The sequence below is a fragment of the Tiliqua scincoides genome, chromosome 1 (genome assembly GCF_035046505.1).
Source record: "Tiliqua scincoides isolate rTilSci1 chromosome 1, rTilSci1.hap2, whole genome shotgun sequence".
NCBI lineage: Eukaryota > Metazoa > Chordata > Lepidosauria > Squamata > Scincidae > Tiliqua > Tiliqua scincoides.
The window spans coordinates 66,689,309-66,708,442 of NC_089821.1; the positions used below are offsets into that span (position 1 = coordinate 66,689,309).

General features: G+C 43.4%; 1 protein-coding gene across 3 annotated transcripts in view; it reads right to left on the reverse strand.

Annotated features, from left to right (window-relative positions):
- The window catches only part of CTNND1 (catenin delta 1), a 56,615-nt gene that overhangs the window by 28,828 nt on the left and 8,653 nt on the right, over window positions 1–19,134 (reverse strand). For all 3 annotated transcript variants that reach the window (XM_066611360.1, XM_066611359.1, XM_066611357.1), the window contains exons 2-4: window positions 4,153–4,265; window positions 2,076–2,384; window positions 510–581 (exon numbers count right to left, since the gene is read on the reverse strand). In XM_066611360.1, the coding sequence (XP_066467457.1) occupies window positions 510–581; window positions 2,076–2,270 (267 nt within the window). In that variant the 5' untranslated portion in view covers window positions 2,271–2,384; window positions 4,153–4,265. The remainder of the gene's footprint in view (window positions 1–509; window positions 582–2,075; window positions 2,385–4,152; window positions 4,266–19,134) is intronic.

The following is a 19,134-nucleotide window of genomic DNA, read 5'->3' on the forward strand; positions in this document are numbered from 1 at the left end:
ACTCCCCAGAAGTCAGACACCATCTGCAAAGTCCACTCAAGATACAGGATGGTAAGCAATGAAAAACAGCCATCCAATTTTGTAGCTCCTGTTATTTAAAAGATAAATACACACAAATGAACATACAGACTTGTGCAGGTTAAAGCTCAACAGTGCTTGCTAAAGCTTTTGAACCAAAGAATCCAAGTCACTATTCACACCATAGCTGGGATTACTGAGCAGTCAGGTGGCTTTCAACTTGACAGAGTAGAAGTGCAAGCAACTCACACCTGCCGTCTGCATTACATCCACAGTCACCTCCAAATCATGTGCTTACTGACAAAGTTGTCAGTAAGAACTGCAAGCCCAAATTTGGTAACAGAAAGAAGGCACATGATGTAGCCAAACATCAGTCTTGCATCTAAATACCAGGCAGGATCCACTCCACAAGTGAGAGGCAAACAGCACCACAACCTTCAAATGAGCCAGTGCTATTTGTTAGAGGGAAATTTCTAAGCTCTTTCCTTTACCTGTGGTCCGTTGAGTTTCAGTTCTGAAAATTTCTGTCTCTCCAGGTCAGCATTGCCCAGGAAACGGCCGTTCTGCAAGAGAAAATGGTTATGAGCTTGTGTCCAGAGTCAAAGTTTGCAGAGAAAATTCTGGTTACAGAAGGTGACAAGTTCGACCAGGTCCCTCCAGTTCACTTCATGCATGCCCTCTGTGACTATGCCCCTACATTAAGAGGTTCAAATCTGGACAGGTGCAATTTGAGTGTACAATAGTACATACTGGTTGCATCATATAGTTCCTTAAGAGAAGAGAAACATGTACAAAAACCTCTTATCCATTTGTTTACAGGCCAAGAGTGATGCATATTTAAAAGAACATTTACCCCTGCTTGGCATCACCCAAGTGCTCCTACTACAGTAATGGTCAAGGTAGACTTATATGTGTCTAAAGAGTTCAGAGTGTGCTTTGCCCAACCCACAGATACAACAGCTCAGAAGTCCCAGCCCCTTTCTTAGCCTACAGATGTAGGACTATTCAGTAGACCTAACCACCATCAACAAAATGAAGAACTGAAAGCAGAGTCTGTGCAGTGACACTTAAACTTGCACTAACATTCTTCCTGCATATACCCCAGTTTTATTCCTGTTGACACACAGATCTTGAGCCTCTGGGCTAAGTGAGACCCAGAAAACACTACTTGTATTATAACTATAAGCTCAATACAAGCACTCATTTGAAACTGCTGACCATTTAGGATGGAGGACAGAATGCAAACATCCAGTAGAAACCAAACAAAAAGAGCAAGATTTAGAACTTGGGCTAAAAGGTTTACAAGTCACCCGAGGGTCCTTCCACACCCCACTTTGGCATTTCCTTCATCCTTGCATGTTTCCAATTTCAGTAGTAGACATCTGAATATGAGGATGCTTTAGAAACATTTTACCTTTAGTCTTAAGATAATAGTACCATTATGAGTAAGTACCACTTCATTTTGTTGTCTGGTCTTCCATAGTTCAGCAAGTAATTCAGTTTGTCTGTTTACAGACCTCCTCTTGCTAGATATACGAGTAAGGAGTAGCTCAGCTGCTGTTTTGAGACCGTATAGCTACAGCATGAGACCACAAAAAAGCAGCAGGTAAGAAACTGTAGGACCAATTCCTCTTTCCCCCATTAGCAAGAAGATCATGCTGAATCCACAGTAGCTGCTATATTGGGAGAACTCCAATACAGCAGCTTGCCAGAACTAACTCCACTTTCCAGTTGTAGATCCACCACAAAAATAGCTGTCTGGTACTTTTGGCTGTTGCATTCATGGTACCTAGTGAGTGTAGGCATGCAAAATCTGGCCAGGCTCCGTGAAACTGGTGTAAACACTCCGTTATTTAATCTCTCCATCACCAAGAGTTTTGAGGCCTGCCACTGAACAGACACTGGCAAGATCGCTTATTGAAGCACAGCAACAAAGGGCCCTTGGACCAAGCTGCTCCACAACCTATATCCAACAGAAACCAACACTCCAGCAGGCACCACTTAAATCAAAGGCAGACAAGCATCCTGCTTGCCCACCTCACCTGAGGCATTTTTACCTGGTGCCGGCGGGTGAGGGTGCCGTTGGCCATAGTCTGGTTGGCATCCTGTGGGGAGACACGAACGCGCTCCAGCTGTGCAGAGACATGGCGCCGTTCTTCCTCCAGTGCCCGTGTCAGTTTCTCAAACTGTGCCTCCTGCTCTTTGACGGAGGCAAGAATACTGGCAGTCGACTCCACTTCTGAGTCATCCATGGTTGTGAAGGCCCCACACGGGGGAAGAGAGGGTGCAAGGCAGGGAGATGCCACGGGGAACTGTGGAACTGGCGTCACACAGAAAGGGGGTTGGAGGGGAGAAGGAACCCCTCACTTCAGTTGGGAAGAAAGCAAGAAGACAGATTTTGGGTCAGGAAAGAGAGATTTAAAAAAGAAAATCAACCTGAAAAGTCAAGTTCCACCCAATTACCCACTCACCTCCCACCTCCAGACAAGCAGAGCAGGAAGTGTTGAACATCAACAGCTCAGCTCTATTGTAAGCCGCGCTGGGTCCCTTTCAAGGAGAAGGGCGGGATACAAATAAAGTTTATTATTTATTATTATTGGCCTCTAAGGTCAACAATTGCAACTCTGACAGGCCTCATGACAATGAGCCATGTGTAAAAGGCACAAGCACCCAGAAATTAACTAGTTACTAAACTGGGGCTGAGGAAGAAGTTTGTCCTAGGCAGAGTAAGGACTTTTCTACTTCCCATGTGGCTAGATTTACTTAATGTTAGGATACTAACAATATCCTCAAATGTGGGTACCCTTCCAGCATGATGCACACTGTTGAATCTCATACTGCGCACAGGAGACTATGAGCAGGGTGAGGGAGGTTAATGCAAGAGGATATTTTCTGCATGGCATGGGGAATCCTGCCTTGGAAAGTTTGGATTACATTTTATTTAGGATTCATGAACCATTTAGATTAAGGCTCTAGCACTAGGAGTCTCTGCAAGAAAGACTTGTAGAAGGAACCTGTTTTTCCAACACAAACCAAGAACTATTTGTTACCCTATTTATATCATAAAGAGAACACCTACAGTATTTGTGTGACTTGTATAATCTGGCTCCAATTTCCAAATTCTACAACATTAGCACTTCCAGACCCAATTAGTCTGGCTAACCAGAGGTCCTTTTTTCCAGAACAGGAACTTACATGTTTTTAATCTTATGCAGTCCCACCAGTGTCATATAGCCTCCTCCACTTAAAAGCTTATTTGGGAAGAAATTAAGTTATCTACAATCCAGCCAAACAGTGGCTATATAGGCAACAAGGTGAGGGGCATGTACCAAAATATTTGGCAAGAAGAGATACAATTCCAGATGGGTTCCAGTGTCAACACCTTGTTTTGACACATGTATTTACGGCAGGAAACTACAGCTCCCCACCACGTTCACAGATGAAACGTTTACCACATGTAATGGTGTGCATACCATTCCTAGACTACGTTCCCACGTGAGAACCACTACTTCATGGTGGTTCCGGGTCTATCCAGTTTACATTTATGGATTTATGATGATCTGGAGGACAAAAATGTGCAGTTCCTTTTCATAAAATGTGCACAGCCTTGTATATACAACATTTGAGAAGCAATGGCTGGGAAGCAGCAAAACTTCAAGGAGAAGCATCTATATGCAAGAATCAAAAGGACTGCGAGAACCTCAGGATTTTAAAGCTAAGGTACTCTTCAAACAAGTTCAAGGATCCTTCCTCCACCATCTTATTGGCTCAAAGCCGATGGTGCAGCCTTAATGTTGCTGGCAGTTCTTGTAAGGCCAAGATGTACGTATAAGAGCAAGCTGTTTTACATAGATCCCCCATCCGAGGGATGATGCCAGTGTAGCAAACAGGAATGCTTGGGACACTGCACTTCAATGAAATTGTAAAATTGTATTTTTTAAAAAGACAATCCATGCATGACAGAATAGTGGATTTGGGGAAGTGGAAGGAGAGAATACCCACATTTGATTCTACCCTGGGACTTCTGCTCCCCTTACCACAGGAGGAATTCCCAACATTTCATGGTCAGTCAAGAACAGAACCCAGCACATCAGCAGATATTTCATTAAGATTAATTTTCCATATAATACACACCTGTGAAGGAAGGCGGTCTGATTTGATTGGCTAAGGCACAGCCTGGTCTAAGTGCAGAAAGTCATGGGAGAAGCAGCCCAGCCACCAACAGCAAGGAAGCAGGAGAAAAAAGGCTGCAGACACAGCAGGAAGGAGATAAAATAAGTTATACACAAATGTGAACTTAAGGAAAGAAGCAAAGGAAGTAAGGATGGATCTAGGATTAAATTAGAATTAAACAATTGTATTCCACCATTTCTCTCAAGAGACTCAAAATGGCTCACAATAAAACTACTAAAATGAAAGTGTCACTCATAATACAAAACCAGTGAAGTTTACTGTGAAAAGAGAGACCTGTAGTAGAATGAACTCTTTCCCACTAGCAGTAGTACTGCAGTGAAATGAGAGGTTCCAGAGTGATGTCTACACACCCCCTTCTTCAGGTTAACATGAATAAGTTCCTAACATACACAAAAAACTAAACCTCCATGTTTTTACCCTCCATCCTTGGATATTGATAATTATTGCCAGGTTTGTACTTGGAGTTTATGACTTTGTTTTCTGAAAGTTGATTATTAGTTTGGCATCATTATGGAAATTTTTGGCTCCAAGGCCGTGGAAGATAGAAGTGGGAAGAAGAGGGGCGGTATATTACAAGTAACACTATTCCACACCATCATTTGGATACATTCTACATACATGTCTGAAGTTGTCAACTCTGGGCCCAGAAGAATTGATATCAACACTCTGGTAGGATGATGGAACACAGATACAGGGGGGCTGCAGGGGGTTCCCTCCAGAACAAAAGTGCACCTCCAAATAACTTGTTCAAGCATGCTAGTTTAGGCAGAGTTTTAGAAAAAAAATCCAGCAGAATCAAGGCAAGATCAACATGCTTGGACTAGTTTGGTCTCCAAGACAGATAGCACTTCAACTCGCTTTCCCACAGTGTTTGTGAGACATCAGCCCTTAAAACAGATTTTATACATAAGGTCATGAACAGAACTATTTGAAGCGGAAATTTAGGAAGGGGAGAGAAGACAGAAACGTAACAGAATCCCAGAACCATTATCTGAATGCACAAACCCATCTTGCAATGGTCCAACAGCATCAACGTAGAGCCCTACCCATCTCCTCATGAGTAAATCCCACTGCGTCACACTCATGCAAAAGAACCCTCCTAAAATACCAGAGACAGATCTGGGAGGAAGTGTCTGGTGTACATTACCAAGATAGCCTTATGCCAGTAAAGTATGAACATATGCAGAACTACAGTACACTTTTCTATATTGTGAGCTTGGCCCTGGATGGAGGGTCATCAATAGTTTCAAATCTGAAACTGTTGTTCCATCACTTGAGTACTGCAAATAAGGACATTTAAAAAGAGGCATAAAAATAGTTGCTACCTGAAAATGGCGACATTAGGATAACATTTTGAGTAGATCACCAACTACAGAAGTTTGGTTTGCTGGGCAATACATCACATTGTCACATTTTAAGTCACATGTTTAGTTGCCAAAGCAGCAATTCTTCGCTTTTTTCATTTTAGAACAGACACCTTGGCACCAAGAGGACTTTGACCCAGAAGGTATTGTTAGCTTGCTTTTAGACTGTCTCATGCTTTGCCATCTGATGGCCTCCACCCTGTAATCTTCCTCTGCCAAAAGCAGTGTAGCTCTGCAACAAAGATGCATCCAAGGTCTGGAAGAGGCCATAAAAACACTCCCTGTTCTTTCCTTTCTAGGACTGCTGCAGATTGTGGGCAGCCCACTAGCTCCAAGTCCATCATCAGCTTTGGTACTGTGCAATGATATCACATGCCAACAATGCACGTCCAATGTGACACTTGCAACTCTTCCCAAGCTCTAGGGCATACTTGTGGCTGCAAGACGAAAAACTGACAGGAGACAAAGCTGCAACCATTTATATTTAAAGACTGAGAGTGTGCAATTTATTGACCAAGTCACAGGCTAAAGAGCAAACCCACAACCCAACAGAACAAACAGTGAGTCCTCGTATTGGCAGGGGATTTGTTCCAGGACCCACCGTGGATATCAAAATCCACTGACGCTTGTCCCAGATGTAGACAGGGTCCTGGCACCTTGATTACTTTTGTTGCTGCACCAGGCCCTTTGGAGGTTGTGCCAGCCTGCAGCCCACTCTATGGGCATCCGACGCAAATGGAAGCCACTTGCGGTTTGCACCCACAACTTCCAATCCTGTCCGCAGGGTGTTTGAGGCCGGGGAAAGCAAATGGATTGGACTGCAGGTCTCCCCACACTTCAGAATACCTCCCAGATGCTACCGGGAATGGCTTCTGGTCACATCCTAGAGGTCTTCTGAGGAGGTGGGAGGATAAGGAAGGCACACTGTATAGTACACAGACACAACATAGGCTGACAGGGCAAAATTCTCTTCTACCAGAAAAACAAGTCCTTCCCCACAATTACTAAAGAGGAAATGCCCAATTAGATTCCATCCAATACAGGAACCTACCCTGTTCCTTATTAACACAGCTTATATTCAAGTCCATGCCCCAATGCTCACCACATCAGTCATGAGAGTTCAAGGCCTAGAGCGGTCCAACTGTTAGTCCAACACATACATGTTTGGATGTTTAAGTCTTAAATACAGTATGTTAATGCCTATGCAGTAGGGAGACAATTTTAGCAAAGCAACCAAGTCTCCTTCCTGTGCTCCTGCATTGCTTCCTCCATTCAAAAGATCAGAAGGCAATATGTGCAAAGTTACAGCCCCCAGGCTTCCCAGTGCCCCCTCTTAGAGCTCAATGCTTTGAAAAACAGCACTTCAAAGTGGACACACATTGCATTAGCAATTCTGAGGACAAATCCATACATCCAGGGCAGGGGTGTGCACATGTTCTGTACAATAACACTAATTCTGAAACCTGCATCAATTAAAAGTCACACATTTTTGCTTATTTTGAGGAAGGCTAACAATGGGGTTGCTTCTGAGTTGGCAATTAGAGGATAAGGCATCTATGACTTCAAGAAACAGATTCAGTTCAGGGTTTGCCTGTGACTCAGGCCATGGTTTCATTTCATTAATTATCCGATAAGCATCTCACTGCATTTTCTACATTCTTTGGATAGAGGATAAGATTCAGATTTTTTCAAAGATAGAGCACCAACAGAACCATTCTTCCCCATCACTAAGCAGCACCTACAAGTTCCTCAGCAATACTAACCAGTATGGATAATGCCATATATTTATACAGAACTTTGCTTAAGTGCTTAAAGTACTCCATCATTTCACTAACTTTAAGGCCTACAGGGCAAGCCAACATTATCTCCTTACCACCAAAAAGAAACTGAATCTGAGAGGCTGAGTAGCCACCAAGGCCACCTAGAAAATTCACACTCCACTGACATCTGAACAGGAATTTCAACTCACTCTTCATGCTATTTACCACCATGCTACACAAGACAACTCTGGGATCATTCTTCGGTACCAATGGGCCATAAGCCATTCACATCTCATTAATTTGGACAAAGCCTGACTAAAGGTGCTCCCTGGAGAAGTGAGAAACTACAGCAGAGATCCTAAAGAGGCCTACTGAGTTGCTGTAACTGTCAGAGTCCTTCAGCTGGTGTGCCTTTTCCTGTACAAAACAAAGGAGGAAGACAACTGAACATAGTGAGGAAGAAGAGAGTCCTTGTGTTCCACTGTACTTTTGTCCAAATGTGGCAAGTACAGAAACTGCTTGAAGCTGCGGGAGTGAACACCACCACCCAAATCTAAGCATGCTTTTTTGCCTAGATCAGAACCAAGCCAAGAAGGCACAAAGGCATGTTTTTAACAAGTGGGTCCCAACACAGTACAGGCTCATCTTGCACTGCACTAATCTTTCCTATGAACACAATTGCTAAATAAGGCCACCTACTCCTGTATCCTACTTGCAACCACAACCAGCTAGAAGATATGCAAGTTCATAAGGAGATGAAAATGGTCTTTAGCTTATGTCCAACAGCTCACACTGTTTTTTGAAGATAAAAAGTGCATTTGTCACCACCATACTTCTTGTTAAACATACAAGTCCCATGATCAGTAGAGCTTAGTGCCAATAATGCATGCATAAACTGCAGCCTTCATCTCCATTCTTTTTTATAAAATGTGTAAAGTGACAGGCAACTGAGGGCCCAATTCTATCCAACTTTCCAGCACTAGTTACAGCTGCAATTGTTACAACTGGTTACAACTACAAATGTTTCCATACTTTGAGGAGGCTTCTGTGATTGCCTTCCCACCTCAGGATGCAGTGCATGCCCCACTAGAATGGCTGCACCAGCACTGGAAAATTGGATAGGATTTTGCCCTAAGTTAGGAGCCCCCACATCATGTGGCTGTGACTACAGCACTCTTGTATGTACAGTACAGCAACTCCCACCAACTTCCCTGAATGAGTCATACATATTTAGATCTTTCCCCCTCACATCAGGAATTGCAAAAGACATTTGTAAGGCTGTCATGCCCCAGACTGGAAGTCCCTGGACACCTCATGTTGCGACTTGTATTTAATACAACTCAAGAGATCAAAACCATAAGCCAAGATACCTACAGAGTGTGGACATAGATTTCTGAAGCTATCAGGGCTTTCCAAAAAGATAAACAGGGAGCATACTGAAGCTCAGCTTACAGTTTAAGGTGGCAGGCAAGAATGTTCTTAACAAGTCATCCTTCTTCATATAATGCTCTACTTCTTGCCAAGGGGGACTGAATTGCTTAATGAGGCACCCATCATTGGAGCTACTGTAAATTGAGCCAGAAAGGAAAAACATTCCCTATGATAAGTGAATTCAGAATCAGATACCATATGTAAAGGAAACTGCATGTTCTTCAGGTTTTCCCTACCAATCAAGGGTTAGTGGTACAACCTTTTAAAAGCAAAACTGGAAGTCCTCATGCTTCTGCACTCGTCACTGATTCAGGTTTTGAGGACAATGTTTGAACTCCATCAGTACAAATTCAGACAGCCTGAATGTTGGTCAGAGTATTCAAAAATCTCACCCTACAAACTCAGGACTTCACTCACACAAGAGTCGACATTGGCTAATCTAGTCCAAGCCAAACCACCAGCATGTCAGACAAAGTTTAAGCACAGTAGGAAAGTTATGGCTGAATGCAGCCACTGTGAAAATGTAAGCAAAACCTATATGTTGCAGGCAGGCAATGACCACAGCAGTACATTTCTGCCTTGCAAGAACAGATTCCACATTTTTCAGAGCAAAAAAAAAAAACAAAACTTATGACAGTGGTTCCCAAACTTTTCAGCACCAGGACCCACTTTTTAAAATGAGACTATCAGGACCCACCTAGGATAAACCTAGGTTTATCAAACTTTTAAAAAAAGGAGATCTATAAAGAAATAATTTTATTTATAATAACCAGAAAGACACACAACATTTATCTCCCTATATTTACATATGCTCATGAACTGCAGGAGCTCAGCTCCTTGCAGGGCAGTTAGTAGCTACATAAAACTGATTTTTGAATAGCTTCAGGAAATTAGTTATCAGATTTTTCCATCACCCTTTGGCGACCCATCAATGGGTTCTGACCCACAGTTTGGGAACAACTGTATGATTTAAATTTTAGATTCATTCAAACACGGGAGTCAAGAAAGAACACATAGCTCTGCAAAATGAGGACCACCAGTCAACCTTCTCTACTAAGAGTGTATCTGTATTGCTCCAGCAAGAGCTAACACAAGTTCATTTTCTATGGCTAAGCTTGCAAGGAGACAGTGTCCTCAAAAAGCTCATTCTATACAAGCTAATGGACAGTACAAGAGCCATGATGAGATCAGAACAATTTCAAAAGCCTTTCCAAATGGAGGTCTTGACATTTACTGCAGTGCCTATCAAGTAGTTCATGTTCATGATGGATGCCATATCGCTGCTGCTTAACTCTTTAATCTCATTACTAGAGCTCAATTGTGAATACCAAGCATACATCCACTCCTGACGTTAATGGAGATGGGAACCATTCAAGAACCCCCCATTCCCAACAAACAACACTGTGGCATCTTGCTTGTGGGAAAAGTGGAAGTGCTAGTGAACTGCAGTTTTATGCTCATGGGATTACAATTCTAAGAAGCTTTCAAAGAACATGTGTAAGTTTCAGACAAGGACATCCCTCAAATATTTTCAGTTATACAAGTGCAGCCTATTTATCCACGGATTTTTTATTTGTGGATTTGTCTCAACGAGAATGGGGTGGGGGGACCAAAAGTCACACACACCTTTGCCTCCTTTTCTTGCTCCATTTCCAGGCAGCCCAAAACACTGCAAAAAGGCTCTGCCTCCCCCAGGGAGTGAAATAGCCCTGGAGCCATGGAAGAGGTTCCCCTTGCAAAGGAACAGTAACAATCCTGAAGCCCCTGAGCCAGCAAAGAGGCTGAAGAGGGGAAGGGGAGGCCTTCTCTGTAGCCAGAACATGTGAAGCAAGGTGGAGCGCGAGCGCATGTGAAAGAAGCCAGGCAGCTGGCAATGGGGAGGGCTGAGTATGGAGGGGATTGATAACAGCTGCCTTAGTTTCCTTCCATCAGGAAGTTCAGGCTGCAGTGTATTTGCGTAACTCTATGGAATTTAGCACAACGCATTTTTTGCTAATCGTGCCAAGTCACAGAATGGAACTAATGTGGATAAATAGGCTCCACCTGTACTAACTGCATATAAAAACAGCAAGTACAAGTCACAAAACAGGTAAACAGCAGTAGCTAACAGCAAATATCTAGGTAATTGCTAACCTCCTTGGATACTCTTGCCAAATCCAGTGTCTCAGGTGCTTTCAGACAGAGATGACTAATAGACACTGGCCTAAAAACTGTAAAATCAACATCTTCTCTCACACTTTTAAAAAAATATGCAGCGTTAATGGTTGCCAATACGTCTATGAACGCACAATGGAAGAGGTCCCTGAAGTCTCATGGCCAAAAAGCAAAATATTAACCAATATTTACTTACCCCAAGTACAAGAACAATGCCACTGACCATATGTGTTATCCAAGAAGAGACCAACTGGGTAAAAAGCTTTAGGGACAATTTTTCTCCACATCTGACCTCAAACTGTGCCTCTCTATGCCCTTCTCACAGAAAAAAACCGAAATCACTCACGGTCATTCAAAAGGATCCATTTAAAAGTTTAAATATTAAGCGTATGTGAAAGTTCTTCACATGCACTCCAGGAATTGTTACAACCGCTCAGTGACCTAACCTCAGTATTACACATTAGAACAGACGCTGGGAAGGAGAGTAGCCTTCGAAAATCTAATAAACCATGGATGTTCTAGCTCATAGCTCATGTTCTTATCTTGCATTAGTCCTCAGAGGAAGCATCATACAGCAAAGCAGATATATGGAAGTACTGCACTCAACTCAAAGAACAGTGAATAAGCAAACAAATTAAATCACTCTCATTAAAACATCACAGACATTTGAGTCCTCCTGTCATAACCTCATCTGGAGGCCACCAAGAAACCCCAATGTGAAAGCAGCACCAGGAAACTAGAGGCCCCCAAGCACAAACCCCCAAGCTCCATAGAATCTCTCCACCCCCAAGCACTAAGCCAAATTTGATACAGTCCTGATGTGGACACTTCCCTGCAGATCTAGGCAATTAATATCCTACATTCCCATGTAAACAAGCTGCCCAAAGAAGAATTTCCAAGTGGCCTGGGAATTTGGCCAGGGAATTTGGGAATTTGGCCTGGGAATTTGGCCCCCCCCCCAATAGGATCAATACACCCTAGGATTCATTCATTAGATTAGAGGCATAATTCCAGCTTCACAAGTGACCAACAGCTTTGAACGGATTAAACAATCATTTCAACTAGGATTCATTTGTGAATGATGTATGCATGTTATCCTGTCACATTCATGTGTCCAAGAGTTTTGAGAACATGGCAAGGGCTGGGGGGGGGGGGGAGAACAGAGGCACAAATTTTCTGGGTTGGCCAACTCTTAACAAGTAGGGAACACACAATCTTCTCTTCATATTCAGTAATTTCCATAAAGCCTCTTCATATTTTTAAATATGAATATGAAGAAATATAAATGCAAATAATCACTTTTCATACAGGTCTAGTCAGGGAGCCAGTATTAGCTGTACCTGGGTTTTCTGCAACAGAATGTGAGAAATGGCCCTTACTCCCAGTCTCCCCCCTCTTTATTTGCTGAAAAACCCTTCCCCTACTCTGTGCCTCTCAACACCCACTTTCACAAGAAGTTTGCTTCAACCTCTTAATCCATCCCCACTGCTGCTCAACTCCCCCTAACTCACCATGCTTACAATATCAGCCCTTGACCTCTCACACAATGTCCTGTCAGTGTATATCCTCAAAAACAGGGGCACAGCTGTGCACTAAGCCACTTGCTCCATTTCTCACTATTCAATGTCCTCAGCCAGCCCCTTGCACTTCTAGAACTTTGGGAGAAACATGTTTAAGGATTTGAGTCAGAGGAATAGGAATTTGCTCTTAACAGGATAGTGCAGATTCTGTTCAACCTCTACAGCAGTACTGACAGGTGTCTATACCCTGGATACAGGTGGAAGCAATGTACTGTCTTCTGTCTCTACATACCTAAGCCTTTACTAAGAAGTGGATATCCTTATTAGCCCACAGAAGCTGCAAGGAAGACCACTGAAATGTGTTGGTCAGCAAGTTTGATGATGAAATATAGTGCATGTGTGTGAAGTCGGATCAAGGGGTAGGAGGAATCTCCATGAGATTCATCTAACTAGCAGAAGATGCATATTGTACATAAACACATTCATTTGTACTTAGTTTATATGCTTTGTATAGGCTTCAGAGTTCACCTTAAGACAGAAAGTGTGTGTTCCAGGAGCACATCTTTGGATAGCAATAGCATTTTAGTCAACAATGGCATCTGTTCATTCTAGTAAGCAGTCAAATAGCCAGAACACACAAGGTTCATTATCCTTGCCTGTAGTGTCTTATCCAGGAGAGCAAACAACTGCAGAAAACCTAGATCCTCTGTGGCTGAATTTTTCTTTTTTTGTACTGCAAGTAAGACAGTGTATGTTCCAGGTTTGTATTCCATTTACTCGTTTCAAGATTCACTTCCATACTCCACCAATTCCTGTTTCTACAGAAAAAGCACTTTCCTTTTGTGAAATGCAGAGAAAGAGCCCCATGCGATAGCTTTGTTTGTTAATTTGTCTGGACTTTGAACATTTTGCCACTCCCTATGCAGGCAAGAATGTTAAGGGCACCAGGCAGGCAGAGTCCTTTCTGCAATCGGCCAGACTTCAGCAACAGCTCCTGGGCTGCATGCAGGGCGTGTCCCTCACTGATTAGAACTGGCCCAAGGCAGAAAGGCAAGGCTTCGCCCCAACCTGTGTCATACACATAAGACTGGTTGAACTAGTTGATCTGATCTCTTTAAGAGACTCATCTGGCTCCCTAACCTACACACAGCACCCTCAAGGGATGAAGATTACATGCCTAATCAGGAAGGACTCTCGAAAGTTACCAGTGTCCCAGCTTACACCCAAACAAGCCTCACCTGGCCATATAAGGGGAAAGCTAAGCAGCTAGGAGAGAGATGATAAAGCAATGATAAGGGCTGGGGGAAAACAAGGGCTACAATTTAGATAGAATATATATGAGATTAAGGGGGAAGCAAGCAACAAGAATCTATCAAGTCTCAAAAGACTACTCAGTACAACTCCATGATGAAGGGGAATGATTTTAATACTTGAAAAGGTAGGAGAGGGTTGTTTGTCCAAAGCCTAGAGAAAATGGACCTTCAACGTGGGGAGGGGGGGAGAAATAGGAGGAAGTAACATGCAAAAACAGTAGCTTTGAGATCTTTCAATGTATTCAGAAAGCCACACCAGAACTAACACTCTCCTGCTACTGGAAACACAGTGATCAAGTGTGCTTAGTCTTATGTTTAGGAAAAAGACACCAGAACACAGAGTTTCACACATGAGCAACAGACATAGAATAGCCTCACTCCACAGAAACAATGGCAAGGCAGGGAACTCACCAGAAGCCCCCGTCTGTTCAGACCATGGTCACACCCCAAGTCTCTCAGGAAGGGAGTAGCAGTTCCAAGGTGAAGGGGGAAGGGAGAATGCGGAGCATATAACAGGAAGGGAAATGGTGCCCAGTCGGCAGCAGAATAGAGGGAAGGGATTGTTCCAGTGGTATGTCAGCAATCTGGCTGCAGGGCAGCTGTCCTTCTGGACAATCAAAGAAAGGTTTGTATGTGCTCTTTGAGGGCTGCCTTAGCAGGAGCCATGAGCTTAGCAATGCAAGGCCAAGATACAGCCACCATTCTTGGGGGTGTATAAGCAACAACAAAGGTGAGATATACTTTGCTTCTGGCTATGGACAGATGAGACAGCACTACAGACCGGGGGGGGGGGCTGAAAGCATTAGAATTCACAGATGCACAGAACACAGTAACCTCTAACCGGCAACTAAAAAGCACAACCTTCAACATGCACCAGGGTGATTTGGGAGTCAGTTCTCTTGCTAGTTCTAGGGCAAGACAATGGTGGTAAGGCATGGATATCACAAACAAACATCAAGCTGTTATTTGAAAGCCAGCAGGCTCTGCCTCCATCTAAAGAGCAAGGCAGAAAGCTAGTGAATCAGTTGAAGCCACTGAAGACTATTCTGGCACCAGTACAAACATTCCCCAACCCCTGCAGCAGTGGTAAGTAGTGCATTTATATATTAGCCTTATATACACTTGCCAGGAGTGCCTACATGATCAAACACCTCACTTGTAAGCATAGTTGCTACAGTGCACAATAGCTATACCATATCTAGATATGGGAGGACAAATTTATTTATTTATTTATTTATTTATTTATTTATGCAGGCATTTAAATACTGCCTTTCTTTGGTCATCAGATTTCTCCTCAGACTTTAATCCAAGACCATTTATATAGGCAGGCTGTTCTAAACCCTCCCCCCCCCCCCCAGGGATTTTTACAATTTAATAGTTCTAGTATGTCATAGAACTCCTCTTTCCAGCTGGATTCCTTCCCTGTCTGGCCTCTCTCTGGTCCATTCGACTGCCACCTAGGGTCAGCTCATCAGTATATCAGCATGTCATCAGTTCTCGGGTACTTCCAGTTGTTTCGAACTGGCAGCCTCAGATCTTCAGGCATACAAGACGGCAGCTCTACCAACTGAGCCAGACCTCCTGACTTGTGCTTTTTACCACCCGAGTTATACTGTTGCTGGTATGTGCTCCTGTAACGGTAAGAGCGTTTTTATGAATATTTCTAACGTCAACTGCCTTGCATAGTACGTCATGCCAAACATGCATGGGAGCTCCCACAATTTATACATAATCATAGAAAGATATGTCACTGATATTTTGTATGCAGTCTCTTGCATCCCCAAACACAGATCTGGATGGATGAGATCTGGAGTCACACTCTTTGCCTCAAAGCATAGGAGCTTCACAAGTTGGAAATCCTTTTGCCACACAAAGGCTACTCTCTTCTCTGTGGGAATTTGCAGCTGAGCTCTGGGAACAAAGGGATTTCACAGCACATACACAGACGTCTCCCTTCTCTCTCCCCCCCACCCCTTCCCTCCACTCCAGCTTCCCCATTTCCTGTCACAGTAGCACCAGACCTTGGGCTCAGAAACAAACAAACACAGAGTACTGGATTCTGGGAAACGGGCCAGAGCATTCCAGGGTAGCCTGGCCACCAATCAGCAGCGAGAGCTTCCATTTTATCCAGTACAGCACCTTATCACATTAGAGGCAAAACAACCCTTCCTGACTCCCTTCCTTCCCCCCTCCAGAACCCAGTGTAGGATTTGACTAGAGAGGCAATTAAGAGGCTTGGCTTGCGGCTGAAGCATCAGCGATTGGGGGGCAGAGAAAACAGCAGCAAAACAGCAATTTTGGTACAATAGACAATGGGCACATAGAAAATCCTTGTTCAGTTATCTATATGCTTGGAAAACTATACCCATCAACACAGTATCCTGTATCTAAGTGCCTCTTGTGCAAAAATCTAAGGCCCTTGCATTTATGCAGGGGGGGCAATCATTGCTGAATTCCCCCTTATCCTTGAGGACCCTAGAAATGAATTTCCAGGGTGCTGCAGAGCCAAGGAGGGGGAAAGAAAGTTTGCTTGCACTCCTCAAGATACACTTCTACATTTCCTGTAGTGGCAAGCAAGCCAATATTCACATTACAGTAACATTTCAAGCCTTAGGCATGACCTTTTCAGTGGCATCAAAGGTGCTATGCAACCCAAAGGTGCCTTGGGACTCACAGCACACCACTAACCAATTCGTCCAGTTGCTCAACGCACTTTCAGGAGTTTCATTTCAGCCCTACTAAAAAACCACACCCCCAATACCAATCCAGCTTTCTGTTATAACTCTAAGACAAATAGAGTCTTGGTGTTCTTAGGAGATAAGGCTCTGCCTATCAGCCACACAGGAGCAAAGTCCTTTGCAGTCAGCTGCACTTGCCAGGAGTTCTAGCCTTCCCTAGATACTGTTCACAGAATGAATCCCTAGTGGCTTCTTTCTCTGGCCAACACCCAGCTGACTCAATTTTACATGTTCTTTCATGTGTGGGGGGGGGGGGAGAAGAGAAAAGGTGTGGTATTTGGGAGAACATCTCTTTGAGAGCACTTTACCTAGACCTTATACTTCAAACCCCAATCTGGAAATTATACCTCTCTCCACCATTACATCAACCTTGACCCCTTATAGAGGGAGGCAGATCTGCCCATGAGACAGGATCAACTCAGGACCTTGTTTGTGGGAGGAGATAATCTTGGATAGCCAGCAGCTACTGTTTGCTTCTGGACACCCAACCACCTGTCCCCCATTTAGCTGTCCAACCTCTGGGACACAGCAATTGATCTAGAGCAGCGTTCCTCAAATTGTGGGTCAGAACCTACTAGATGGGTCAAGAGACAATTTCGGGTCGGTCCCCATTCATTACAACGAGTATTTTATTTTTTATATATCGGACTTGATGCTACCATGGTATGTGACTGCATTTGAGGAAATGTTACAGACCTGTCTTTTTATGTGCTTTTAACAATGATAGTCAGTGGAGCTTATTCCCAACTAAGTATGGATAAGATTGCAGCCTTTGGAATGTTTGGGGAACTTTTTTTCCTCTCAACAGATCAGTAACTGCTTAGGAGCATTAGGAGGGTTCTTTATTTTAAATAAATTTTTAAACTTATGCTTATTATAAACTTTTAATTTGCTTACTTCATTAATTAATTGATATTATTTGGTCATATGGGGATGTTAGAAATTTTCTTGTTTGATTATGTCACTACTGGCCATGACATCACTTCCAGGTTAATGACATCACTTCCAGTGGGTCCGGACAGACTCATTCTAAAAAGTGGGTTCCTGTGTTTAAGTTTAAGCACAACAGTTTAAGCACCACTGATCTAGAGGTTACCAAAAGTGTTGATCCATTCACCTCAGATGACTGCCATCTAATGTCTCCACTCTACAGAGGATGCATCCAAGTCATTTGGAAACAGTTGATTTTCCCCACACACAGGACCTTAAGAGCAAAGTACTGCATGAAGGAAGTATCCCCTCCTGCACACAGCTGCTTTAGGAACCATGGCATCAGCTTCTACTTCTCAAAAGGAGGGACAACAGTGATTGTTGATTGCACAAATGCATCCAGTTGGAAACATGTCAAAATTAAGCTGCTTTTAAGCCAAACAGCCAAGTACTGTGGTATCTTCCATGGCTCTCTACAGGTGAAGGACCACATATTTTTTGTGGCACGATCGACATCTTCAGGATCTCAGTTAGCCCCAACATCTCATTATAGTTAGTGCCTCGTTATCCACAGGGGTTCCATTCCAGAACCCTCAGTGGATAAAAAAAAAAAATCAGTGGATACCAAACCAATGAAAAAATACCTTTAAAGACCCACTTCCAGGTTTCTTGCTCCTCTGTTCTCACCCCAGAATGCATTGGTATAGACCAGGGGTGTCCAAAGTTTTTGGCAGGAGGGCCACATCGTCTCTCTGACACTGTGTCAGGGGCCCGGGGGGGGGGGGGAAGAATTAATTTACATTTAAAATTTGAATGAATTTACATAAGTTTAAATAAATGAATATATTAAAGATGAACTTATATGAATGAATGAAGGTCTTGCAATAGCTCAAGGCCTATAAAAGGCCTTGCACAAAGCAAGGCTGGCCTTTCCTTTACTGCTGCTACTGCATCACAGACATGAAACAGCAAGCAGTGGAAGGAGCCCTCATCCCGCAGCTCACGTGAGAGGTCAAACAGTCACACTCACGCAGAGAGCAGTTGTGTTGGTCCAGTGCGGGCTCCAACAAATCTCTGGAGGGCCAGAGTCTCATTGGAGACTGTGGGCTCCCTGAGGGTCGCATTGAGAGGCCGCAAGGGCCGCAAATGGCCCCAGGGCCGGGGTTTGGGCACCCCTGGTATAGACACTGTGCTGCACTCACCCACTAGATGAGGTGAATAATGGAATCTAATGGAATGAAATTATAATTATTCACCAGCATGAAGGTAGGAAATTGGATTTTGGTGCTTTTCCCCCCTTTTACAAGGCATTTAAAGGTGGACTTTGGTATCACTAGAGAGTCAAATCAGTGGATACCAAGGTCCCACATGTACTTACAGAAAAAAGTCACCTTAAGCGTTTGACAGCAGTAGCTGGAAAAGACTTGTGAACTAGTCGAAGAAAAGACTCTACTGCTCTTTACAAGTCTCTCTCCGAGATTCTACTCTGCCACCCCTCTCCCAAAAGTTTCAACATTCATTGAAAAAACCATTTCTGCAGGATTGCAAATATTAGGTTAGGTTATATCAATCCTATTTTAAATGCACAACTTGGACTTTCTTGCATGAGAAGACCCAAAACATAATTAGGGTTCCATATATGCTGCAACTGAGTCCATATTTCACTTTCACTATCTAAAAAAGCTAGGAGCAAGTTACTTTCATAAAAGGGC